Below are 27,449 nucleotides of genomic sequence, written 5' to 3'. Positions count from 1 at the left end.
CTTAGCTGTTAGTAAAGGCTATAAAATACTCAGATTAGAAACAATCTTTAGATTTAAGTCTTACACACTTTTCCATGAACTCAGCTTAAGCTAAACTCACTTTCTGGGAGAATATTTCAGAAAGCTTTAATTATATATTTTTTAAATCAGCAAAAATCCATCTTTTCCTCATAAAACTCAACCTTCCCCATTGAGGACTAAGTAAAAATAAAACTGTCACAAACGTGTAGTTAAGCAAAGAAAATGGCATTATTTGGCCTTGACGTATCCAGAGAAACACATCCCATTTGATACCCTGCACCCTTCAGCTCTCTAACTGGAGGGGCCTCCCTAAGGAGTCAAGGTCAGAGTTCCAATCTGGCTTGCCAGTCTCTGTGGCCATCTCTCCTCCTGTTTGTCCCCGTTTCCTCAGCAGCAGCACCTACCCCACAGGACTGTCGTGAGGATTAAATGAAATAATATCTGTACTCTGAAGGGCCTGGCACATCACACGAATGCTGCTTCACCCACACTTCTCTCTGGAGGTAGGGAGCATAGGCTACTATTAGTCCTGGGCCAGAGCATATAGTCATGATGATAAGATCTTGTTCCTCGTTCTTTCAAACTTGTTTTTCTTTACCATATTGATGTTCTGGGTCTGTTCTCTTCACTCTGTATCAGTTTACTGAAACCACCCCTTTTTGTTTCTTAAAGCACAATCATTTTCCATGACATTTATATACCACTGCCATTCCCCCATTTCATAAACATGTCTTCCGATTCCTATTTTTTCCATCTCAAAAAAATTATATTTTTACATATCCTTAGAGTTGGTTTTGTTCAAGACTATCCCTCTCTAAACTACCTTTCTTCCAAAAAGGAAAAACTACCCTCTTCCCTTCTCCATGTTGTATGTCTTTTTCCTTCTTTGACCAATTCAATTGAGGAAGCCATTCCATCCATCACTATCATCCCACTCCTGGTTTTTACAGATGTCAACTTGCATACCTGATGATGTGGGATAATTTTCCCTATTCTTTCTCCTCCTCCTGCACTATCTCAAATGCATTTCTCTTTCCTTCTTCCATTCTTCTCTTAAGATTACCAAGCAGAAGAGAATCAGTCCTAGGCCTTCATTCTACTTGGGCTCCCTCTATGACCCCTGATGGTGATAGGGTTTAGTGAGGAACACAAGTATCATCTCCCTATATTAGAAAATAAGCAATTTATCTTTGTGTAGTCCTTTGTCACTTCAATTGTGATTACTTTTTTATGTTTCTTCTAACTCCTGTATTTGACTTAAAAGTTTTTCCATCAGTAATGTTTGGAAGTTCTCTACTTCATTAAAGCCATTCTCCCTGCCCCTAATCCTCACCCTTGTAGCATTGTACTTAGTTTTACTACATAAATTATTCTTGGACATAAACCCATATCCTTTGCTTTCTACAGTATAGTATTTTATGTTCTATATTCCTAGATACTAATGACTGCTAAATTCATATGGGAACCTTAGTATTGTGTTTTCTCTGACTGCTTGCCACATTTTTTTTTTCTTTGACCTGGAAAACTCTGGAATTTGGTTAAAATGTTCTCAGGAGTTGACATTTTGAAGTTGCTTTCAAGATGTTACTGCTAGATTCTTTCTGTTTTCATTTTGCCTTTGGTTCCAACACATTTGGACAGTTTTCTTTTAAGATTTTCTGAAATGTGATGTCTAGATGCTTTGTTTGGTATTCATATAATCCGATGAGTCTTAAACTGTTTCTCCTTGACCTGTTTTCTTTAGGTTAAGCTATATTTGCAATGAGACACTATATTTTCTTCTACTTTGTTCAATTTTTTCATTATATTTGAATATTTCTTTTCTTAATGAGTCACTGACTTCCATTGGTTGATTTTAATTTTCAAGGACTTTGATGCTTGCTTGGACCAGGTTTTGTATTTCAAGCAAAATGGCAATTCCCTTTCTAATTCTTTCTTTTAAAGTTCTTAATTTTTCTCTTCCAATTTTCCTTTCATTTTATTGATAAAATATTTTTAAATTTCAAAAAACCTTTTTTTCTTCAGGTCTTCCCAAATGCTTGTTGAACTCTGTGACCAAGGTATATTTTTCTTTGCTTTGCTTGTAGATACTTTGGAATCATTCTCTTCTAAGTTTGTATCTTGAGAATCCCAGTCACCACAATAACTTTTTATTGTGGGATTGATTTTGGTTTTTACTTGCTAATTCTTCCAGCTTACTTCTTGATTTCTGACTTGATGTTAGTGCTAGGTTCTGTGCATTTCTAAAGGGAAGGTCTGGGCTGGTCTTGATCCTACATTCTTAGGGGGTTAAATGTTGTGTTGCTCCAGAATCTCAGAGACAGTTCAGACTGAGTGCCTACGAACTTTCAGTAATAATAACTAACATTTATATAGTGATTATTATGTACCTGGCACAGGGGGGCAAAATCTGATTGCTACTATTTTTGTCTTAGCTCTGGGAGATCCTGACCTGGGTTTCAGTCTGAGAAATGGTAGATAGCTGCCAGATTCAGCCAATTCAGCCAGCTGGGAAGTTCTGCTAGTTCAGAGGAACACAATTGCTGGCTTCCCTTTGGTCTGGAATTCTTGCTCTGGTTATTCATCTCCACTAGCTTTTGAGTCCCACAGCTTCTGCTTGTTTCTGAACCTGCCTTTTTCTTGATGTACCACCTTTGGCTTCCCTAGCTGGGAATACTAATCCCAGTCCCCATGATTTAGAACCAGGTAATGGGCAACCAAGTTTCTAGTTGGCACCAGTCCCTGTTGAAATGGTCTGGTATGGCTCTGGAGATAACTTGGGAAGGTTCTGGGACCCCCCGTTTTTTCAAGTAAATAGATCCTCCTTACACTAGAATGCTCCTCATGTAGTACTTCCAGACAGACCTATTCCCCAGTGTTCATAAACTACTATGTGTTTCTCTCTATTCTGGTCTAAGCTAGAAAAATGACTCACTATAATTTTATTTTGGATTTCCCCATTGGGATTTGATCTTATGTGTTTTCCAGACCTGTTTGGAAGAAGTGGTTTGTTGTATTTTGGGATTGGTTTGGGTTTTTTTTTTGTAGGAGAGGAGGGAGCTCACTGCTTCCTTCTATTCTGCCATCTTGTTCTACCTCTCGAAAGTAATTTCTAGTATTTTTGCAGGTGCTTCAAAGCTGTTGGTTATCCTGAAAGAGTTAAGATCACCCAATTCTATTATTTTAGAGCCAGCACCAGCTTAGCACTCATTGCTAGGAAGACTTCTTAAACAAAAACATACCCATTTAATAAAATCCCATAGCATTATCAATATGAATCAGAAAATGAAAAGTTTGTTAGGAATACTTACTAAATATTTTACTAAAAGATATGTTTATTAATGAGACAAATTACTGGACAGAGATTTAAGAACGTGGCTACTATATTGTGAACTGATCCAAACATTCTGAAAAGCAATTTGGAACAATGTTCAGAGTTATAAAATTGTGCATCTCTTTTACTTAGCAATACAACTACTAGATCTGTATCCCAAAGAGATTTTTTTTTAAGGGAAAGGAATATATTTGAAGAAAAATAATTATAGCAGTTCTTTCTGTGGTGGCAAAAAATTGGAAACTGAGAAGATATCTTTTAATTAGGGAATAACTGAACAAGTTGTGATATATAATTGTAATAGACTATACTGTGGCATAAGAAATGACAGACAGGATGGTTTAAGAAAAACCTGGAAAGACTTATATGAATTGATACAAAGTGAAGTGATAGAACGAGGAAAACATTGTATACAATAACAGCAATATTGTATGATGATCAACTGCAATGACTTAAATTATTCTCAGTAATGCAATGATCCAAGACAATTCCAAAGGACTCATGATGAAAAATGATATCCACTTCCAGAAAAAGAAATGACAGAGTCTCAATGTAGACTGAAGTATACTATTTTTCATTTTCTTTCTTTGTATTTTCTAATATGACAAATATGGAAATATGTTTTGCATGACTGCACATGTATAACCTATATCAAACTGCTTACAATCTCAGGGTTGGGAGGAAGGGAAGCAGGGGGAGAATTTGGGACTCAAAAATTTTCAAAATGCATGTTTAAAATGTGTTTACATTTAATTGGGAAGAATAAAATACTATGTTATGGAATGTTACTGCTCTATAAGAAACGATCAGCAGGGTGATTTCAGGAAGTTCTGGAGAGGCTGACATGAGCTGATGTTAAGTGAAGTGAGTAGAACCAAGAGAACATTGTACATAGCAACAAGATTATGTGATGATTGACTGTGAAGTGACTTTTTTTAACAATGAGATGATTCAGGCCAGTTCCAATATGGATGAAACAGAGAGAGCCATCTGCATCCAGAGAGAGGACTGTGGGGACTGAATGTGGATCACAACATAGTTTTTTCACATTTTTTTGTTGTTTACTTTTTTCTTTCTCATTTTTTCTTTTTTTATTTGATTTTTCTTGTGCAGCATGATAAATGTGGAAATATGAGAAGAATTGCATTATATATATTGGATTACTTGCTCTCTATGGAGGAGGTGGGGGAAAAGAAGAAAAATTTGGAACACAAGATTTTGCAAGAGTGAATGTTGAAAGCTATCTTTGCTTATATTTTGAAAATTAAAATAATAATTACTAAAAATAAATAAATTCATACAAAAAAAGAGTAAAATGTTATTCAAAAAGAAAAGAAAGCATAACTACTTTATAAGAATTTTACATGTACATCAAAAAAACAAGAAGTATCAAGGTATGGTAGATGGAGGGCTGGTTTCAGAGAGCCAGGGAGACAGCTTCAAACCTGATCTCTCATACATATTACCTCTGAGACCATAACCAAGTTCCCTAAACTTGAAGATCACAGGCAACTGGAGATGAACTGACTCTGTTTTGAGATTTTAAGAGGGGAAAGAGAAGTGAGGGTAAAATGAATACACTTGTGTAGAAAGGAAGAAGAGGTTGAAACTTACTCTCTCACAATTGGGATATATGAGAAGGGTATACAAACATGGATGAAAGGGTGGAAAGAATGGGTTACCATGCATCAGACAAAGGAGAACTGAATGGACACATACAGTTTTGTTCAGAAACACATCAAATTCCAGAGGGATGGGAGGCAGAGATAAGAATGATGATGATATTGTAAACAGAATAAATCCAAGAAAAACTAATTACTTGATCCTGAAGCAGGGTAAAAAGCAAAGAATCAGAATTTGAGTGAGTACCTGTCAATTGAGGAAAGCTGAACAACCTGTATGTCATGGAATATTATTGTATTATAAGAAATGACAAACGAGATGACTGCAGAAAAGCCTGGGTAATATAAGCTGATATAGAATGAAGTGTGCAGAACTCAAGAGAACAAATCATACAGGGATAACAACATTGTAATTGTAATTTGAAAGACTGCAGAATTCATATCAGTGCAATGAAACATTTTGTCTTTGGGGTCATATAATTAAGCATGTTATCCACCTCCTGACAGTAATTGATGGACTCAGGGTACAGAAAAAGATATACATTTTTGGATACATTCAATGTGTAATCTAGTTGTTTTATGTTTTTTTTTAAATTGTAGATATATGTTATAAGTATTTTTTCCTCTAAGTTTTTAATTAGAAGAGGGGATGGAAGGAATGATAATGCCAAAAAAAAAAAAAAAAAAAAAAGGAGCACTACTGAAACATTTTTAAATTCACAGAAAGGAAGAGAAAGAAGCACATGTAGGATAGTTTTGAAAGTAACTTGTGGAATTATTATATACTTTTTATTTAAACCAAGTTGTACCACATGGAGGTTCAAAGTTTCATACACAAATTCTCTTTTTGTGCTCTAGTATGGAGATAGAAATGATCCTTTGGGGTTTTTGAGTTCATAATGAAAAATCAGAATTTAAAAAGTAACAAATCCAGAATCCATTCCCCCCTCCTGAAAATCAACAAAGCAAAATCAATATGGATTACATTTAAGGCATAGACGTAACTCCATACGTAAGATTGGATAATAAAACAGCACTTATGAAAATGAAATCCTAATTATAGGTAGAGGATAGAAAAACAATGAATAGCTACCTTGTTTAACACTACAGAGATTCACAAAGCTAAAGGGCTCTTTCTAAACAGTAAATTGGCTTTCACCATTATTCATATTTTCTCTCTATTTCAGAGTAGCAGCCACTACACTACCTAAGAAATTAATGGTTTGCTTTGCTCCCTCACTATAGTTAATTTAAAGAATTTCCAAAGGCTGTCAGTTTGAAACTTCTATATCTCTAAAGGAAAACAAATATACATTTAGAATTCAAGGGTGAACCAGAACTGCAGATGGAATAGCTATGTAACTACAGAGTTACAGATCCTCTAAACTGAGGCATCATAGGAAAGCTTTATGAAAATTACAGGTTCTCTCTTAAATGCATAGTACTTTTTAGGGTCATTCATTCCTTGTTTGTGCAAAAGATCACAAAGGATACAATTCTAATTTTCCTAACCAGAAGAAAAAGCTTATTTAAGAGTTACTTTCAAAAAACCATTCCTACTTATTTATGAAAGATGATTTTGGTCCCTGAATTTAATGTCCATTTCTCGCTCCTATTTTCTCTGCTCTAGAATGCAACCAACCATGATCCAGAAATTAGAAAACCACATTAGATAGTGAAGCTGCACAGAAAATCTTTCAAATGTTGTAGAAATGGTCCAAATCAATTGGGTCAACAAGACAGAGCCATAGGATAATTTATTCAAAATACTCACTCACATGCTGCTCTAGGCTAAGTGTTTCTTCTCCCAACCAGGTTGTTCTGTACACTAGCACATCATCTCATCAAATATGGGCCCAGGTGGATCCATCTTCCCACTTTAGAGCAAATTTCTTAGAGCTAGAGCAGGTCATGTCAAGCTAAAGCAATATCATCATCTTCTTCAAAGTCAAGGGGGCAAGGGATTAGAGATTATGAAGGAATCACCAAGGAAAAATCTGAAATATTGAATATCTTAGTAGAGATAAGAAAAAAGGCAATAGGATCTCTTTGGAATACAGGAAAACCAAACTCTTAACATTTGGGCAATTCTGGTCAAACTGAATCAGTTGAGTTTACTTTTTGAAACTCTTCAACAAGTTCAACCATATGAAATATTCAGTACTTTTTATAAATAAGAGTCTTCCAGTCAAAGATTACCGACATTACTTTTTCCTAGAGCTATTTGCAGAGAGGAACAGAGAAATGAAAATTGGGATACCACTTATAGCTTCTCATAGTTAAGATCATGTGAAACAGAAGATGGGAACACTGGTTCTGGTTTGTCTAGCATAAGCTTATTTTAAAAGCCTGATCGGATGCAAGGAAAGAAGGGTGCCAAAAGAGAAATTACTTTTAAATAATTCTTCTGACCTGCAAAATGAGAACGAAGTAGTCTACAGGTTTGTTTCGCTGGTAGAGGTAGTATTCTGGGGCTTTCTTGTTCTTCTCATCATACTTCAGCTCCTGGATGACATTGGGATGTTTTAGCAGCCTTAGAAGGATCTTCTCTGACATCTGGGACGGGCTAAATGCTTCTACTTCTACAGATATAAACACAACTTGATATTACATTTTGAATGTGTGGAAAGAAAGAGTAAACTAATGTGAGTAAAAAGAGATCATGGATGCAAAATGATACATTAATATATTAATGAAACTTCTGCTTGTTGATCCACTAAGGGCTCGATCACCTAGGTCCTAGGACAATCAGAAAAAAACTGAATTCTCTTATGTTCAATTCCATTCTTTTTTTTTTTTACCATCCTGATTCATTCATTAATTTTCATTTTCACAAAAAGCACTTGACTTCCCAGTTAAGAGAAAAAGATTATTAACCAGAAGCAGCCTCCCTGATCCCTAACACACCTTTGCCTGAGCCATAAGACAGCTTGTCTGACAATGACCCAGAAGAGCACAGGTCAAGGTCAAGAACTTAAAAATACAGGATTAGCCTCTGCCTCCCTCTGTGTATCTCTTTTTTCTTCTCCTCTCCCTTGCCTTTTTCCTCTCCTTTCTTTCTTCTGTCTTTTTTGTTCTTTTCTCTCCGCCTTTCCTTTGCCTTTCTTCCCACATTTTTTCACCTCTCTCTCTTCCTCACTCTCTCATACACCCACAAACACAAGATGCTGTCAGAATATCATTTTCACAATTTTTCTTTCTTTTGACATTACTAGAAATAAAAATGTAGAGGTATAGAGGCTCACAAAGGCTCACATATAACCACAGTCTAATATGCATTCAACTTATGATTTAAAAAAAATCATAATTGTTATTGCAGTTGGGAAAAATGTAGTTTCATTATAAATGACATGAATATCAATTACTAACTACTGAGGGCTGTATTTGACCGGCCTACAACACAAACTAAAAGTCAGATAATGAACAATTTTATTTGCTTTCATTCTGAATAATGGTTCCTAGATGGCAGAGAACACTGTTATGAGAACCTTCAAAAATGCAGAACGATAATGAGTTAAGCTTGTTGTTTGTTCTTTTCTTAAACCAAAAGAATATGTATGGAAATTTCAAACACAAAAATTGCGAATCCCATTTTTCTTCTTTTCAAAATATTTTCCAGCACACTGTGTGCTGACAGATGTGGATGTTGTCTTCGAAGGAGTCTCTAGGCAGAAAGTGTCAGTACCAGTTAGAAAGGTTAGCTAGATAGACAAAGCTCACCCTTCCCCTAAGGGGCCACTGCGGGAGCACGGGAATGGTCTTTTTGGTATTTTCAACCTTGACCTCTCTGCATCAGTCAGTGCCGGCTATATTGATGGATTGGGTAACATGACTATTCACCTAATGGAAACTGATTTAATTTGCTGATTTGTTTTGAAGAGGTCATCGAGAAATCCATGTAAAAGATTTGAAATTCTTGTTTTCATGACAACTAACCGAGTCAAAGATTTTATTCTGAAAATCTATCTGCTTTACAAATCGGTAAGGTTGCCCGTGTTACCTTACCACTGGTATCCATAGTTCTTCCCAGGCAAGCTGAATAAAGGCGAATTGGTCAACTGCCTAAATCAGACCGGCCCAATGGTGTACAGGTCTCAGGACTCGGCTCCCTACTCCACAAAAGCAGGCTCTACCATGGGGTTTATTTGCGAGCAGTTAACCTGATGAACTGTACATGCAGGTGGCAGCACTAACGCTCATCCTTACCTTTCAGACCAATTTAAAGTTACTGGTCCACCCCTGGTAAATGTCTCAGAGGGTTCATGCCGACACTGAACACAGGAGAGGAGAGAGTTTAAAAAGAAAAACAAAACAAAACAAAACACAAAAGTGGCATTATTTATCACCCCATTTCCCAGCGCCCCCCCACAGCCCACCCTGTCTTGGTCGGTGAGAAATAAGTGATTCCAAACCGTGATAAGCGGCACTTGCCTGTTGCTAGGAAACGGTGCATTGCCAGGAGCAACTGTGGTGATATTTTAACCTTCATCTCACTGTCTGTCTGCTTGAAGGCAGAGAAATCTTGCTTCCTTTCCCGATGGGCCACTTTCTTTTTAGTCCTATTATCAGCTGGGGGAGAGAGGTAGAAAAAGAGGGAAGAAAAAAAAAAAAGGGAAGTTTGTTTCATGAGATCAAGGATCTCTATGAAAGAAAGTGTCAGTACCAGTTAGAAAGGTTATACCTGCCTCTATTGGTTGTGCTTGTACACACACACACATACACACACACACACACACACACACTCTCTCTCTCTCTCTCTCTGTCTCCAAAGAAGGGAAGGGAAGAAGAGAGAGAATCCCCCCATAGTGACTCACGTCTCTTAGGATTATGTGACCATAAGTATGAAGTAAGGAAAACAAACCTCAAGAATGCTGCCTATAGGCAACGACTTAGTTTACAAGAATCTTTGGAAAATGTATTTTTAAATTCACAAATTTTATAGGAAGGAGCAGCTTTTCCTAATAAAGTTGTATAAATGGTATATGACATAGAAGCAGTGGATCACACTTTTTTTTTGCATGCTCTTTTATCTCTTCTATTCATTCTTCTCTGGTGACTTCATCGATTCTCATGGATTCAATTAATATCTCTATGCAGATGACTTCTAATCTACAAATATAGTCCTCGTTTTCTTCAAGATTATAATCCTGCATCATCAGCTGATGTCTGGATCTCTCTCATGTGTTCTGTTGGCAGCTCTCATTATCTCTCTCTCTCTCCTTTATCTTCCTTTCTCTCTCTCTCATTATCTTCCTTTAAACCAGCATAAATTTCTCTGTTTCAGTTAAGAGCAGCATTTCCTTCCAGACACCATCAGCCATAAACAGAACTTGTTATCTTTCTTTCTGAACTGTGTGCCCATCCCCTTTTCTCCCTTCTCTATTTCTTTTCTGGCGGGTTCTGCATCCCCACTTCCAGGCTCTTGGGTTGGCCATCTTGGAGTCATTTCTTCTTGCTCTTCCTCACTCCCTTGATAGTCACTTGCCAGGACTCCCCTCTGGCATCTCTCAGACCTATCCCCTTCTTTCCAGGCACACGACATCCTCGTTTGAGCATTTATCACCTTTGACCTGGATTACTGTTTACAGTCTCTTTCCAATCCACTCTCAACATAATTGCCAAGATAATCTATACAAAACATGCCTGACAGTGTCGATCTCCTCTCCCAAGTCCTGAAGGATGCCCCTTGCTGCCTGGACCCAGATGCTCTGGAGGCAGGTGACCTTGCCCAGCCTCCCTCACATAAATCCAGCTTACCTGCCCGTCATGGCATCCCCTCCCTGACACCATCACATCCTTTTTGGGAACGAAGGACAGACAGCAACAAAATATAAATCCTTCAGCCTGGCCTTCATGACCTTTCTGGACTTCTCTAGTCCCTGAATCTGTGTAATCTACATCTTGCTTAAACCAGAGCAATAATTGCTCCCCAATCTCAATCCTCCATCTCCCACCTCCGTGCATTTGCACAGGGTCTTTTCCATGTTTATAATTAACACCCTTGCCATCTCCACCTCTCAAAATGCTTCTGTTGCATTCGGTTTCAGCTCAGGTACCACCTCCTCTATGGAGTCTTCCCTACTCCCACTTGTTACTGGTCTCCTTTCTTTTTTTTTTTTGTTTTTTTTTTTTTGTTTTTTGTTTTTCTTTTTTTCTTTTTTTTATTTAATAGCCTTTTATTTACAGGATATATACATGGGTAACTTTACAGCATTAACAATTGCCAAACCTCTTGTTCCAATTTTTCACCTCTTACCCCCCCCCACCCCCTCCCCTAGATGGCAGGATGATCAGTAGATGTTAAATATATTAAAATATAAATTAGATACACAATAAGTATAACTGGTCTCCTTTCTTAATTTTCTTTGCACTCTCCTTATCTGTGCATTTTCCTCAGTAGAATAGAAGATCCTGGATAACAGAGGATGTATTGCTTTTATTTTTGCATCTCAAGGACAAGCACAATGCTCTGAATAGAGTTTAAAATGCTGAATTCAATATAACTTAAAGGCTCTGACATGACACTTTGATTTACACCACATCTTAGTTGTCAGTCAACATTTACTAAGTCTCTGCTATCTGCAATATGCTAATATAGAGGAATGAAAAGAACCCTGCATATGGATTCATGAAACCTGACTCTACAATTTAAACTATCTGATATTAGTTTCATGACCCTGAGCAATTTCACTTAAACTCTATGCCTCAGTTTCTTCATCTATAAAATGGGAAAAATCTCTCACAGGGTTATCAAGAAAGTGCATATAAAATATACAAAAACACATATATAGTGTATGAATTTGAATTATAAATATGAATTATTATTACTACTATGTGCGTTTGGAGATGTGCCAAAAGAAGCAGATTTAGTTGCTTCTTTCAAGGAGCATTTATTGCTCAGAAAGTGGGAAAAATACACTTAAAATCAATATGAACAACATCACAAAAATATTTCATTAAGTTCAAATTAGATAATAAATTCATTTAACATTAAGTGATGGATGTGCAAGAATGAAGAACATTGTATGAGGTTAATTTTACCGGGATGTCTGGAAAAAAAAGAAATTTGTCATTTGTCTTAAACATAAAATGTACATACATATTTGTATATATGTGCATGCATATATCTATACACCACTAAGTCACATACAGAGAATATTTAAGAATGGAAATTAATATTCTTAAAACACAAGGCAATTTTCAGAAAGATTTGTTGATTATTAAGTATTACTGAGTATTAAGGACTAGATCTGTACTTTCATTGTTAGGTAGGAATCTCCCTCTACCAAAGTAGACTGGCAAGTCTTGATAGGACAACAGTTTAAAACTGGGTATTTTAAGAAGCAAGACAGTATGACATACCAAACTTTGAATTAGAAACACTTTGATTAGAATTTTTCCTTAATCCTTCCTTACCATATGGCCCTGGGAAACTGACAATTTTTCTCTGCCTCAGTTTCCTCAAGGGTAATATAATAATATCTACTTCCCACAGGGTTGTTACGAGAATCAAATGAGATAATATATGCAAAGTACTTTGCAAATCTTAGAGTGCCTTATAAATGTCAATTATTATTACTATTTTATTGTTATGTTTGAAGAAGCTGTTTTACCTCTCTAAGTCAGTTTCTTTCTTTGTAAATGGATTGGATGAGATGAAGCCTAAGGTTTTGCCTCCCCACCCCTGCACCTCAAGATCCTATGATCTTATACTAGCAGCTTGATAATAACTCATATCATTTCGATATACTTTTATATCCAGATGAACACTCACTTAAATAACTCAGGGACTATTGCAATCTCTTTTAGGCTATAGTAGAAAGTTTCATATGCTGCTGTTACCAAAAATAAAATAAAAAGCATCCAACCAACCAAAAAAAGTTCTGATTTGTAGGCTATTTCTTTGATGACAGACTATCACCAGACTCATATTCAAAGTCTATCCAGTTTAGTAAAATTTTCCAATATGTAAGCAGGATTGAAGTAGGGCCTTTAATCAGATTTTTATGGATATACATCAAAATAGGAAGGAAAACTTAATTCTACCTCTTAGGGCAGGATTCATAGACTTAGCTGACTTTTAAACTGAATTTAAGTTCATGGGGCTATATGATAGAATCTATCTGAAATTCAACCAACCAGTCAACAACTATCACTTGAGTGACAACTATGTGCAAGACTATTACACTCTTTTGTGTAACTGGTTGAAATGTATTTCTGGGCCCTCAAAATTTCTTTTTTTTTTTTTTTTTTTTTTGGAATCTCAGTACCATCTTTATTTTTTTTTTTTATTTTTTTTTAATAGCCTTTTATTTACAGGATATATACATGGGTAACTTTACAGCATTAACAATTGCCAAACCTCTTGTTCCAATTTTTCACCTCTTACCCCCCCCCCACAATGGCAGGATGACCAGTAGATGTTAAATATATTAAAATATAACTTAGATACACAATAAGTATACATGACCAAAACATTATTTTGCTGTACAAAAAGAATCAGACTCTGAATTATTGTACAATTAGCTTGTGAAGGAAATCAAAAATGCAGGTGTGCATAAATATAGGGATTGGGAATTCAATGATGGTTTTTAGTCATCTCCCAGAGTTCTTTTTCTGGGTATAGCTAGTTCAGTTCATTACTGCTCCATTAGAAATGATTTGGTTGATCTCGTTGCTGAGGATGGCCTGATCCATCAGAACTGGTCATCATCTAGTATTGTTGTTGAAGTATATAATGATCTCCTGGTCCTGCTCATTTCACTCAGCATCAGTTCGTGTAAGTCTCTCCAGGCCTTTCTGAAATCATCCTGTTGGTCATTTCTTACAGAACAGTAATATTCCATAATTTTCATATACCACAATTTATTCAGCCATTCTCCAACTGATGGACATCCATTCAGTTTCCAGTTTCTAGCCACTACAAAAAGGGCTGCCACAAACATTCGTGCACATACAGGTCCCTTTCCCTTCTTTATAATCTCTTTGGGATATAATCCCAGTAGTAACACTGCTGGATCAAAGGGTATGCACAGTTTGATAACTTTTTGAGCATAGTTCCAAACTACTCTCCAAAATGGTTGGATTCGTTCACAACTCCACCAACAATGAATCAATGTCTGGGCCCTCAAAATTTCAAAAGCCCTTCCATACTTAGTTGATCCTTGACTTGACTTAGGATCTAGATCTTTTAGATCTAGACCTATTTGAAGTACACAATTATGTAATAGCTATGGGGAGTAAGTATAAATTACCAATCTCAAACCAAAATGAGGTAAAAAACTAAGACTAGAATCTTGAATTATTAGCAATTAGTACTGACTGCTTCCAGATCATCCAAGTGGAATTTAAGCCTTGGATCATTATGTTGTCATTCTCTATGTTAGTCTGAATGAATAACTGACATCATGAGGACAAAGAGAGCTAAAATGTTTAAAATAGTCTTCTTCTTGATCTACCATGCTGGATTCAAAAAAAGTCCTTTGGATGGATGGGGAGTAGGGAGGAATTTCATTTTACCCAATCTAGACCTGTGATTTCATTAGTGTAGGGAACTCTCATCATGAAAATACCCTCTATCAATGTTAATTAGTATTTCCTTTGATACTTAGAAAATTAAAGGGACAAAGAGTCACATGGTCACATAGTTAATAGCAAGACTTGAACTCTAAACTCCTTGAGTCTAAAACCAGCCCTTTGTTCACTATACTATATTGCCTCTTTTTTGTTAATCAAAAAGAGGTAAAAACAATTTAAACTAAGATTAAATTTTTAGACACCACAAAAACCTTTTTAAAAAAAGTCCTAAGGACTTGACAACTAAGTTCTACTCAAAATTTATCAAATGGATCTGTAATCACATCCATTTGGAAGCTCCCACCAATGATGCCTACCCAACCTGTACAGCTCTTGTTCATGTCCTCCTATGAGTTTGTCACAGGGAAGTCACTAAACTGGGGAAAAATTAGCAGACTTGGAAAATGAAACTCGTCTCCTTATAAATGGTTTCTATTGGTGTATAATTAAGAAATCACTCTTGAGAATTAAAATCATTGAAAAAATAAAATAGAAAGAAGTAAATCATTGACTTCTTCCTTTGAAATATTAGCTGAAAACTGCTCAAAGAAGGCCTCCTTCTGACATCTTGAGGATACCAGTAGAGTACTACTGCTATCCACTGTTATCCTTCACCATAAGACAAAACCATTTTCTACTATTAATTGACCTATCATTTCCTGATGACATATTTTATTACTATTCTTTACTTAAGTTCTTTGTTGCATCAGCTTACACCCAGCTCTGGGATCTTTAGTGTGATATTCACTTATAATCCTTGGCGATTCCATGAATGCCATCATACAACACGAACAGGAGAATATTACAATAAAAAATAATACCAAATTATTTGGACTCACACTTGAAAAGTGTGCACTTTTATGGTCACATAGTGTTAGCCTGAGAACAATTAGCAAATCAATGAATTATCTTTTGTTAACATTTCAAAGGAGGAAATCAATTATTTAACTTATAATCCTTTATATAGGCTACCAACAATCACTAACAAAGAAAACGGGTTTAATTTTGCAAGTCAGACTAAATGTCCAAGTTTATTTATTGCTTTCTAACATAGAGTCAAAATTGGGCAACATTTTTCAGCAGAACCAGTGTGACTAACATAAATAGCAGGACAAACCAACATTTGGCTTTTAGAAGTAAAGTATATATAGAAGTGGAGCTCATGGATGTATTGATTGTTCTTTGATCTTAAGGACATTAGGCACAGAATCAATATACATACAGATACATGCCTAATGTGAAGCAGTCATTTCTGAGGCAAAGTTAAAAATGGCAGATTCAACAAAAGTCAGAATCAGATAATCTCAGAACTGGAAGAGACCACTCAAGTGGTCATCAGTTCAACCAAATCCTATAAAAGAATCACCTCTACCACAACCTGACAAGTGGTCATCCAACCTGTTCCTAAAGACCTCCATAGATGGGGAAACTAATACCTTCTGAGGCAACTCTTTTCACTTTAGAACAGTTCTAATTGTTAAGAAGTTTTTTCAAATTTATTTCTTTGTAATTTCCTCACTTTGCTGTCCTCTACAGCCAAAAAACCCAAATCTAAATTCCTCTTTCATGTGACAATTCTTAACACAACTGAAGACAGCTATCATGTCCCTCTCAATATCTTTTCCTCTGTAGGATAACTATTCCCATTTCCTTTAAGTAATCTTCTTATGTCTTGGACTTGACTATCCACTTTGGCCCCTCCTAGAGTCTTCAAGTTACAAAGGTTATTTTTAAAAGGTAATGTCCAGAACAGAACCCAGAACTTCAGACCTACCCTGACCATAGTAGAACAGAGAAGAAATAACATCTTCTGATTCCTCAGACGTGTGCTTCTCTTAGTGCAGCCAAGACCACATTAGCTTTTTGGGCTATACATCTCACTATTGCTTCATGTTCATTTTGCAAATCACTAAAACCTCCAGATCTTTTATAGACAAACTACTGTATCAATCTTGGCTCCTTCATTTTGTATTTGGGAAACAAGTGTCAAGCTTTATATTCATTTCTATTAAATCTCATATTCTCAGATTCTGTCCAATTTCCTAGCTTGTCAGGATCTAGAAGTTTTCTCCATTATCCTAGAGTTATAACTATCATCCTAAAGGGTATATAAAATTATCCCATCTCAAAAAAGGGAAACAAGCACACTGAAAAGGTCCTTTTTAGGATAATGATTTCAAAGAAGCACAATCACAAGAGATTTAAAAAAACAAACAAACAAACAAAAGAAGCAAACAAAAAACAAATGTGAGCCAGAAATGAAACTTAGTACAATAAGAATCATAAGCCTAGAAGACTTAGCCTGTACTGTGCACTGAAACACAATATTTTCCATTCAAGCTGAACTGAAGGAAATCATTATGCCCTAAGCAAAGCATGCTTTGCTTTGGATCATCAGTGAGTCTGGTCTGCCTTTTCTATATGTGCCTCAAAAGCAAAGAAAAAAAAAATGGACTTCCTGCTACAGCGATCCCACTGATGACAACTGGACAAGGAAACAAAAAGTTGGACAGCAAAAACATAATTAGAGGTTGTTTCCACAATCAGATTTAAAGTTCAAGGAGAAGTTGATTGCTGGCATCCAGATGCACAGCTTCTTACTTTCCTTAAATAAAGTCAGGTTCAGCATTAACTTCAGTGAGAGTTTCTGCATCGGTATCTTCTTCAGCAAGGATCAAGCCAAGAACCAGAACCTTGGTCCCCTTCCTCACTGCTGAAGGAGTATCTAAAAGGGCAGGATTGGCAGATCTTCTTCAACAAGCATTAGCAACTTCTTTCTAGGTGCCAGGGACTTTTTTAAACAGTGGTGTTACAGAAGCAAAACACATCAATCTCTGCCCTCAAGGAATTTATATTCCATTATGAGAAACAAGGTGTAGACATAAATAAATCCAGGACCTGTGCATGTAAATACAAAGTAATACTAGGTAGGGAGAAGAGAACTCTAACAATTAAGGGTATCAGGAGAGTCTATATAGGAGATGCATTTGAGCTGAGATTTTAAGAAAGCTAGGAATTGGGACAGCTAGGTGGTACAAGTAGCACAGAGCACCAGCCCTGAAGTCAAGAGGACCAGACTTCAAATCTGGTCTCAGACATACTAGCTGTGTGATCCTGGGCAAGTCACCAATTGCCTCGGGGGGGGGGGGGGGGGGGGGGGGGGGGGGGGGGGGGGGGAGGGAGGAGGGAAGGCTAGGAATTCAAAGGGGCCCACACATTTCGGGTATGAGGGACAGAAAAGGGAAATTGAATGATACATATAGGAAACAGCATATAGGTCAAGTAGCCTGTAACACAGATTGCACAAAAAAGGAATGATAATAGACAGACTCAGAAAGTAGGCTAAACTAGATTGACAAGGGCTTAAAAGGCAATCAGAGAAGCCACAAGGAGCCACTGAAGCTTTCCCGGTGCCATTTGTGCTTTAGACATCTAGGTGGTGCTGTGGTGAGAGCAGGACACTCAAGGTTCAAATAAGCCTTTAGACACTTATCAGTTATGTGAACCTAGGCTAGTCACTTATAACCTCTGCCTGTCTTCGTTTCTTTAACTGTAAAATAAGGACAATATCAGCATCTGTCACCTAGGGTTGTTATGAGGATCAAATGATAAGTAATTGTAAAGTGCTTAGAACTTTATGCTGGTATGCTAGTAAATGCTAGTTGTTTTTGTTGTTATTGTTATTATTATATCGATTTATCCGGTTTGTGAAATATAGATGGAGAGAGGTAGGGAGACCAATTAAGAGATTATATAAATAGTCTAGGTGAAAGAGGATAAGGAGATGATCCTGAGTGACCATTGCCTGATTGGAGAGAAGGAGATAGGAGAGCTACTGGGAAAAAGAGCAGACAAGACTTGGCTTCCACTGAATGTGAGGGTGAGAGAAAGGAGAAGTGAAGGTGGTGACTAGAAGGATGATAGTGCCCTGGACAAGAAGAAGGAAGTCAGGAAGAACAGTGCTAGAGGCAAGGCAAAAGATACTGAGCTCTATTCTGGACATGCTGTGCTTGGTGGCCTGTAAGACATCCACTTGGAAATGTCCAATGAGTAGTTGGTGATTGGGAGTGACTATGATTGTATATATGGATCATGATTGAACTGAGGAGAATGGAGGAAATCATTGGAAAAAAAGGTGAAGAGAGAAGAAAAAACAAGAAAGCTCTGGAGTACAGTTCCTTACTGGGGGACAGGACATAAACAAGAGTCTGAGAAGGAATGGCCAGGCAGGAGGGAAAACTGGAAGAAGACACTGAAAATTCACCAAGTCCAGGAGCTGGTCAAATCAAGGAAGGTGAAGATGGAGAAAAAGCCATCTTGTATTTTTGTTTTTCTTCCCGGGTTATTTCTACCTTCTGAATCCAATTCTCCCTGTGCAACAAGAAAACTGCAGTTCTGCACACATATATTGTATCTAAGATATACTGTAACCTATTTAATATGTATAAAACTGCTTGCCACCTGGGGAGGGGAAAAATCGGAATAGAAGTGAGTACAAAGGGATAATGTTGTAAAAAATTACCCTGGCATGGTTTCTGTCAATAAAAAGTTATTTAGAGAGAGAGAGAGAGAGAGAAAAGAGGCCATCACCTCTGGTGACTAAGACATCATCAGTCACCTTGAAGAGAGCAGTTTTGGTTGAGAGATAAAATCAAAAGTTAAATTGCAAGTAGGTGAGAAGTGAATGAAAAGGGAAGAAGTAGAGACAAGGAAAGGGGACAGCTTTTTCTTGGAGTTTGGAAAAGAAAAGGGGATTAAGCTAGAGATGTTGGGAGGGTCGAGGAAGCTTTTCTAAGCAAGATTGAAGAGTAGAGATAGGATGAAGATCAGAGGAGATAGGCAGGGATGAAGTGAAGAGCACAAGCAGAAGGCCTTAGGGAGAGACTGACCATGTCACTCCCCTACTTAACTTCCTCTTTTCTAGAATCAAATAGATGCTCCTCTGCTTAGTTTTTACAGCCCACATAACCATGACCCAGATTATCTTTCCAGCCTCACTGTTCTCATCCCCACTTTCTCCCATCCCCAATGTTCTTCCATCCAGACAAACTGTTCTTCACCAACTATATCTCCTCTTTCTATGTGTTTGCACTGGTCATCCCTCCTGCTTCAGATGCCCTCCTTCCTCATGACCCACTCATGACTTCCTTTGGACTGTTCAAGAATGATCACCTTCTAAGGGGAACTCTTCCTGATTCCCATTCAAGTTAACTTATATTTAACTTATTTGTATTCATTTGTATTAATTCTCTTTATATATATCCCATAATCTATTTATATTTATCTTTATTGGCTCCTCAGTTGATCCTGAGGGGATTATTTAATTGATTGGGTTTGTCTCTGATGTCAAGCATAGTGTCTGGCACATGGTAGGTACTTAATAGAAACTTGAGAGATTGGCTGATTGTAGTAAAGGAGCTGATATCTAGAGATAATGAGAAGCAGACTAGGAAGAAGAGGAGAGGGAACTCTTTTCTCAGTAAAGTATGAAGATTAGGTAATATAAATTGTACATCTATAGTGGAGTCAGCATTGTATAACACTTCTGCTCTTTATCACAATCTCTCACATCTTCCCTAGGATTCTGAGCAAAGAAAAAATCCAGATTCTAGTAAGGACTCCAAGCAGAGTTTTAGTCTCGTAGTTCACTGACCTCATTCACTAACAACTCCCTACTGCCGATGTAAATCACAAAGTCTACTTATTTAGAAATTGCTCATATTTGATAAAACAAACAATTCCACCAAACAAGAAACATTCACCAAAGAGAGAATATGGCTATGCAAGGATCAGCTGTACCCATGACAATAAAGCTCACTATTAAGCCCACTGCTCTAGTAAGAGCAATGATGGCCTGGGTTTCCCAGCAAAGTTCAAATTCAATAACTTCAGGAAAGTGGTGTCTTGGGCAGCCAGCCTGTCCTAGAGCATCTGGCTTCTTAGGAAACATTGTTGTCACCCACCCCTAACCACATCACAAGCTTCACTCATCCTAGGAGCATGGTAACCTTATCTGATTTCCCACTAATATAAGACTAGCACACATAGTATGATAAATGTGGAAATATATAGAGAGGAATTTAACATGTTTAACATATTGGATTACTTGCTATCTAGGGGAGGAGGGTAGGGGAAGGTAGGGGAAAAATTTGGAATACAAGGTTTTACAAGGGAATGTTGAAAATTATCTAAGCATATGTTTTGAAAATAAAAATGCTTCAATAAAAAAACTAGCACACAAAATAGATTGTATCAAATTAATTTTAAGCAACAGCTTAGAGAGGCTATAATAACAAAACCAAGGCAGTCAGCAGCCTAGAAAATGTGGGAGGAATCATAGTGAATGTTAAAGAAAGCAAAGATCATTCTACTCACTGTATAAATCTGTTTCATCTAGGATCTCCGACTTGATGATTTCTTCAATCACATCTTCCAAAGTGACAATTCCCAGTACTTCATAGAATGGATCCCCTTCTCCCTCATTGTTTACCCGCTGCACTATGGCCAGGTGAGATTTACCTTCAGAAAAAAAAGAGAGTAATTCAAAAATCTTCCAAACCTAAACAAAACTTCAGAAGTATGCATGTAAAGAAAGTAAAATCAAGAATGAATCACCAACATGACCATATATCTTGTATAATGGAGATGGGTAGATATGAAGCGAGTCAAGATGGCTCAGCATTCTTTAGTTTCCCAAAGTGAGGCCCACTCAGCCAAAACAGTTGTCACCTATTCATCAATTCAATGAGTGCGTCACAGTTCCCTCCTTTTTAATGGAGCTGAGCTTTAGCAGCTATTGGTTCCTTTTACAGGATAATCTCTAGCATCTGACCCCTCCTTTTCACTCCCACAGCCCTGACCTTCCCTTAGATTTCTCACTAAATTCTCACTTGATTCTTGTCAAGCCAGAGCTTGGATGACTCAAAACAGTTTCTTAACTAATCTCTCTGTCTCCAATCTCATTTTCTCCAATATGCTCTACAGAGGCTGCCAGACTTATCTTCCTTCTTTCATCATGTTGCTTCTCCTTGCTTGTGCCCACTGTCCAGGCTACAATGCTTACATCAACTGCTGTTCCCCTTCCTACCCAAGTCCTACTAATCCTTCATGTCTGACACTTTCAAGATCAAGTTATGTCTCTTCTGGAAGCCTTTTATGATTACTCTAGCCAAAAGTGCTCTCCTTCTTTGAGCTTTTATACCATTTATTACTTCTACTCTTCAGTCGAACATGTCATACCTCAACCTAGCTTTATATGTCTGTATCTTATTTGCTCACCTTATACTGTAAACTCCCTGAAGTAGCTCACTCACTCAATTCTATACCCTTTTCCATTCTCACCCCTAATATCTAGCAAAGGATTTAAATTACTCATTAAGTTCTTTTAAGTGGCAGTATGGCATAATGGTCAGAGGGCTGGGTTTGGTGTCGGGAACACCTCGGTTCCCATCCCATCTCAGACACTTACTAGCTACATAGCCCTAGACAAGTGCCCCTCTATCATCCTCAGATGCTTACCTGTAAAATGATGGAGGTTGGCGTCAATAGTCTCAATGATCCCTCTCTGCTTTAAAACTATTCCTAAATGTCTCTGAACCTATAACAAACAGAAATTCTCTCAGGCTCCAACAGAGATTCTACCCAATACTAGATATATATGAAGAAACTTGGGATATGAAAGTGACATTTATTCTGAAATAAGTGGAACTTTATGTATGCAATATTTTTAACTGGCATAGTTTCTGTTCTAAATAGAAGACCATTTGTCCTTTGTGTTTACGTTTAGATGTGTCATTGTTCAATTGTGATTAGAGCACAGGCCTTTCAAAAATCTTTGCTAGTCACTTTCATCTCAAACCAGGAAAACTTGCTCAATTACATGATTAAATGGCCAGGTTATTATTTTTTTTTAAAAAAAGAAAGTATGGCAGGAGGGCAGCTAGGTGGCACAGTGGATAGAGCACCAGCCCTTTAGTCAGGAGGACCTGAGTTCAAATCTGGTCTCAGACACTTTAACTTCCTAGCTGTGTGACCCTGGGCAAGTCACTTAACCCTAACTGCCTCAGCAAGAAAAAAAAATATATATATATGGCCGGGGCCATTCTATAGAACACATGTGGGGACAGTCCTATGCTCTGTTCCTTGCTAAAGGGAAATCCATTAATTCCTGATTGGCTTTGCAGTGTCCCCTTGACTGATGGGGATTGGAGTTGGTGGAGTTATCAAAAAACAACAAAAACTGAGACTCAAACAAGAGAAGCTACCCCATCAACAGGACATAACTGTGAACTCTTTGGGGACACAACCAGGCCAGCTCTCCTTTGTATTTTCAGAAAAGAAGAGCTGAGGTGATTTTTCTCTTTTCCCTTCCCCATTCCACAAAGGCCATGGTGGCCCTCAGAGAATACAAGGGAATGGTGATGGACAAGACCTTGCCAAGTTGAAAGAAGACCTTGCTTGATTCCCTGGCTGTTTTCAGGCTTGCATTTCTTTCTCTGAGCGCAGCTCAGCAGTCATCCCATGGGATAGGCATTTCCAGCCTCAGCAGTTATTTTGTGAATCCGAGAGGTTTGGAGTTCCTAAGTCAGAGCTGGTTGCCCAGTAGGCATGCCTTTCTCAGAAAAAATGACCACTGCCAGGAGCATGCAAAGATTGTGAAAGGACTAAGAAATGTATGAAAGGACTAAGCTAATGTTGCCTGACCTAAAAAATCATAATTTCATGTGTTTGATTAGGTAAAATATCTTTTCATTAGTACTATAAAACTTCCCAGAAGATTTTACCTTTCAGTAGAATACAGTAAAGGGGATGGGTTATTGTTTTACATTGGAAGTATTTAATATAGCACATTTATGAGTTTTTTTGTCTTTTAAGCATTTCTTCTATTGTAAAGGAAATAAATAAATGTCCCATGCCTGATATCTACCATTTTGAATGATGAATATCTTTTGAGAAGATTACAAAATAGTAGATAGCAGGCACAGAACTAATTCCTGACTGCATTAACAAAGTCTTTCTCTTTGGGGGAGACCCTGAATATAAGTCAATAGTTAAGGTTTTGTTTTGGTTTTTGGGTTTTTTTGTTTTTTTTTAGAAATTTTCCATCTTCTCATTCAAGATCTTAGCTAAGGTGGTAGCATAATGAGTCCAAGAGAAACAAGAAAAAGTCTTTTCTATCTCCCCATCTTTGCAATTAGGATCTCTAGGATGAATCCGGGTCAATATGAGTCCAGAGCAAGAGTCTCTTCTTCGAGGAAGCCCTAGGAGCCATGGGTAACAAAGGTTTACTAAAACTACAGGTTCAGTAAGTTTATCCCATGACCTCCAGCTAAGCTCAAACTACAAGGCCAGGTCTGCTCAGGCTCCTAGTACTATCCCCTGGAAATTAGCTTTGGGTCTGGAGGCAGTATTTTCTGTTCTCCCAGCACTACTCTTAACCCTGTGACCTCAGGGTGACTTCGAAAGGGGCCTGAGAAGATTACCCCTAGAGCTCAGTTTCTTTGACTTCACCCTTTTTCTAGGCAATCATATCTACAAGGACAGAAGTTCAAATTGTTAGACAAACAGGCATCTTAACAATTTCCATCTCAGACCCACTCATGTTCAAAGAATGAAAATATTTTGAGCAAATTAGACTAGGGAGGAAACTTATCAAGGCCCGATATAAACACTCCATCAGGTCAAGCCTATTCAATCCGGTAAAGTTTTTTACATCTGCTTTCCCAGGGACCCACCATAAGCAGTTAAAAATTCTTGGTGAATGCTGTCTGTCGAAAGTTACATTCTTTTGCTATTCCCAGCTTGTGATCATTTAAAAGGAATTTTCCAAAGCAAGGTCTAATATTAGACTCAAAATGAAGTTTCCATTCCTCTGAGGTGCTATTCTCACCAAAGTAACTACTGCATAATCTGATTGTCTTGGAGCAATTCGTTTAAATGCAGATGGACATATTTTAAATACCAACCTCACAACACCAAGGGATCTGAAAGACCATACTCAAGAAGAAATTGTTCACAGGAGCTGTGCTTTTTAAATGTGAAATTACTGAAGGGATTAAAGCAATAACTAAAGTCAAAGCCCATTTCCCCCCTCCTACTTCACTGTCTGTCAACTATTCTCAACCCTGGTAAGAGCTTCCTTGGCTAGCCTCTGTGGTCATAATCTTTCAGTTCACTTTGAGATCTTTGGTGAGACACACACAGTACTTTCTCAAATACTTTCTTCTTCCCTGAACTAAAAATGGGCCCTGGAAATGAGGTCTTCTTCCCTGAATTAATAATTTCTGAGAGTGACAATGCAATTCATTTTAACTGTGTCACCGTCTGTTGCTAAGAGCAAAATGTTCTGGACAAATCAAGGTATTTATCAAAAAGGAAATGTCAAGGTGAATTCAAGAGTTAGAATTACTAAGGATATACCAGAAATATCTGCAGGCTCAAAACAAAGAGGAACTAAGTTCCAACTTCTGGATTCAAATCTGGCAAATAATTGAGTTGTTAAAGATTTAAAGGTAGAAGAAGAGACTTTGGGGAAACTGACCAGGAACTGACAGATTCTTGGATTCTAAGAAAAGGATAGACAACATTCAGTAAAAACAATAATCTGACTTGAAAAGTGAGCAGAGAATCAGACAATATAACCTTGCACTAGTGAGCAAATGATACTGAGCTAAGAGAGTTGAGGACCTAGCCCTGGAATCTTACAATGGTTTGTGGGTCTTCTGGAATTTCTCCCAACTAATTGATTCCCAATTTCCCCTTTCAATTGTCATTTTTAGACATGAGGTTCTGAAAGTGGAGACATTTCCTGTACCATCTATTTACTCATTTTTCATCAGAGGAAATTCTTTTTGGGGATAATCCAAGCTAACATTTCCTTGCACATTCAGCAAAAGAGAGGAGGGATTTTCTCCTTTCCTGCTTCCACAGAGGCCATGGGGGCCCACAACAAACACAGGGGGATGGCTATCTACATGCACTTACCCAGGCAAGCCCAAATTAGGACCTCAAGTCACTGCCTGCTACTTGTGCTTTGTTCTTCCCCCTGATCCTAAGAGATGACCATCTCTAGTCTCAGCAATTGCTTCCTGAGCTTGAAAGTTCCTGAGGCAAAGCTGACTGCCCATGGGGAGGTGCTTCCTTTAATGCTGCTCTTCTCAGAGATGACCACTGAATCATCATCTAGTCCTGCTCTCTGACTTTGTCAATGAGATTCAGAAGTCATTTGTTCATGTTCACATAAGTAGAAAATAACTGAGCTGAATAATGAACTTGGATCTTTTCACTCCCAATCCAGTGCTCTTTTGAGTTGTCCATGTCCCCAAGCCTATCGTCCCCAAGCCTATCATCCCCGTCAGTAGTGATCATTCCCCTCAGCCTCAGAGTATCATTTTGTGTATGTTTTTTTTTTTTTTTTACTTTTTAAAATTCTCATTTGTCTTTTTTTTTTTGATTATGATGTAATTCTATTTTTTACATTTTGTGTATGTTTAAAGCACATGGACTATATTATATGCATATATATTATATGTTAATATATTATATTTGTGTAGCTATCTTCATATCACTATTTCCCTGACCAGGAACTTTTTGCAAAGTACAGTCCCCAGAATTCTATTTCAACAAGAAGGATGAAGAATAAAATAGACAGTGGAAGAATCCTTGGAGGAGACCTCTGGGACCATTATCTCATCTACATATGATCTGAACAGGATTCTTCTAGAAACACTGATCATCCAGCCTTTCCTTGGAGGCTTCTAAAGGAAAAAAAGAGCCTAATGAATGAGAGGGAAGAGAAGAAAAGGCCATAAAACCAAGGACTTCTCCTCTTCCTAAAGAAGCCTATAAAGTATTTATCTACCTGAGCAGAGAGTCTACTCCTATGCTCCTGAAAGAGATGGCAGAAGGGCAATGGGATCAGAACACTGCAGCTTTGTGGAACAGTACCCTAGGAAGCACTATATATCCCAAGAGCAGCAACTATATTATATTCAAAGTAACATTGTAGGGAGAGGGCGCTCCATGTTAGGGGAAAACTTATGTAAGAAGAAGCTCTTCAACTGACCGTCTATTTCATAAAAGTATAAAGCAGGGTTTCTTAAGCTGAGGTCCACTAACTTGGTTTTTGAACATTGTATTTCAATGTAATTGTTTCCTTTGTGATTCTGTGTATCCATTTAAAAACATGATTCTAAGAAGAGGTTGATAGGCTTCACCAGACTACCAAAGAGGTCCAGGACACACACAAGGTTAAGGACTTCTGGGCTGTATCACTTCTTCCTATTTATATAGCTCAAAACCCAGATACGGAAACATCTTAGAGCCAATTCCAAAGTTACAGAGAGGTTGCAACTTATATTGGTAGATGGGAATACCCACAATGACAAAATTTCAAATCCTTAAAGTATTGCAGAAGCAATAAAACCCCAAATGATCAACTTATTTGTTTGTTAATGGTCAAAGGAAATGGAAACATGATGAACATTTTTATAATATCTGGCCAACATAGTTCCAGTGTTTGCTGAACTAAATTGAATTTGTTTAATTGAATTAAATACTCAATCATCTGGATAGTGGCAGGAAGATAGGCAAAAGCTAACCAAATAAAAAACATCCAGAGCAAGGGAAGATCTCATATGACCCCAGATCCAATGAGAACATAATATTTCTGGGTCAACAAATTGATTATGAATATCCATAAGGTGGGCATGAAGAGAATACAATGAGAGCATATTTAGATGGCACATGGCAAAAATACTCAAAGGCATCTAGCTATAAACATAGTAGAGAAAAATGGGGAGGGTTCATTGAAGAGAAAATAGAACAAATAAGGCAATAAAATAATTTATACTTATTGCATAATAGATTCTCTCATCTAACAATGGCTAAGTATTGAA

At 37.4% G+C, this 27,449-nt stretch overlaps 1 protein-coding gene across 3 annotated transcripts in view; it reads right to left on the bottom strand.

The window, feature by feature from the left end:
• CNNM2 (cyclin and CBS domain divalent metal cation transport mediator 2) overlaps positions 1-27,449 on the bottom strand; it is a 151,368-nt gene that overhangs the window by 22,600 nt on the left and 101,319 nt on the right. For 2 of the 3 annotated variants that reach the window (XM_031955769.1, XM_031955770.1), the window contains exons 2-4: positions 20,929-21,072; positions 9,409-9,546; positions 7,390-7,559 (exon numbers count right to left, since the gene is read on the bottom strand). In XM_031955769.1, the coding sequence (XP_031811629.1) occupies positions 7,390-7,559; positions 9,409-9,546; positions 20,929-21,072 (452 nt within the window). Of the gene's footprint in view, positions 1-7,389; positions 7,560-9,183; positions 9,249-9,408; positions 9,547-20,928; positions 21,073-27,449 lie in introns of those variants that run through there. The other variant, XM_031955771.1, reaches the window with a different exon arrangement.

Source organism: Sarcophilus harrisii, chromosome 2 (assembly GCF_902635505.1).
Source record: "Sarcophilus harrisii chromosome 2, mSarHar1.11, whole genome shotgun sequence".
NCBI classification, from domain to species: Eukaryota; Metazoa; Chordata; class Mammalia; order Dasyuromorphia; family Dasyuridae; genus Sarcophilus; species Sarcophilus harrisii.
This window is presented reverse-complemented; position numbering and strand designations above follow the sequence as displayed.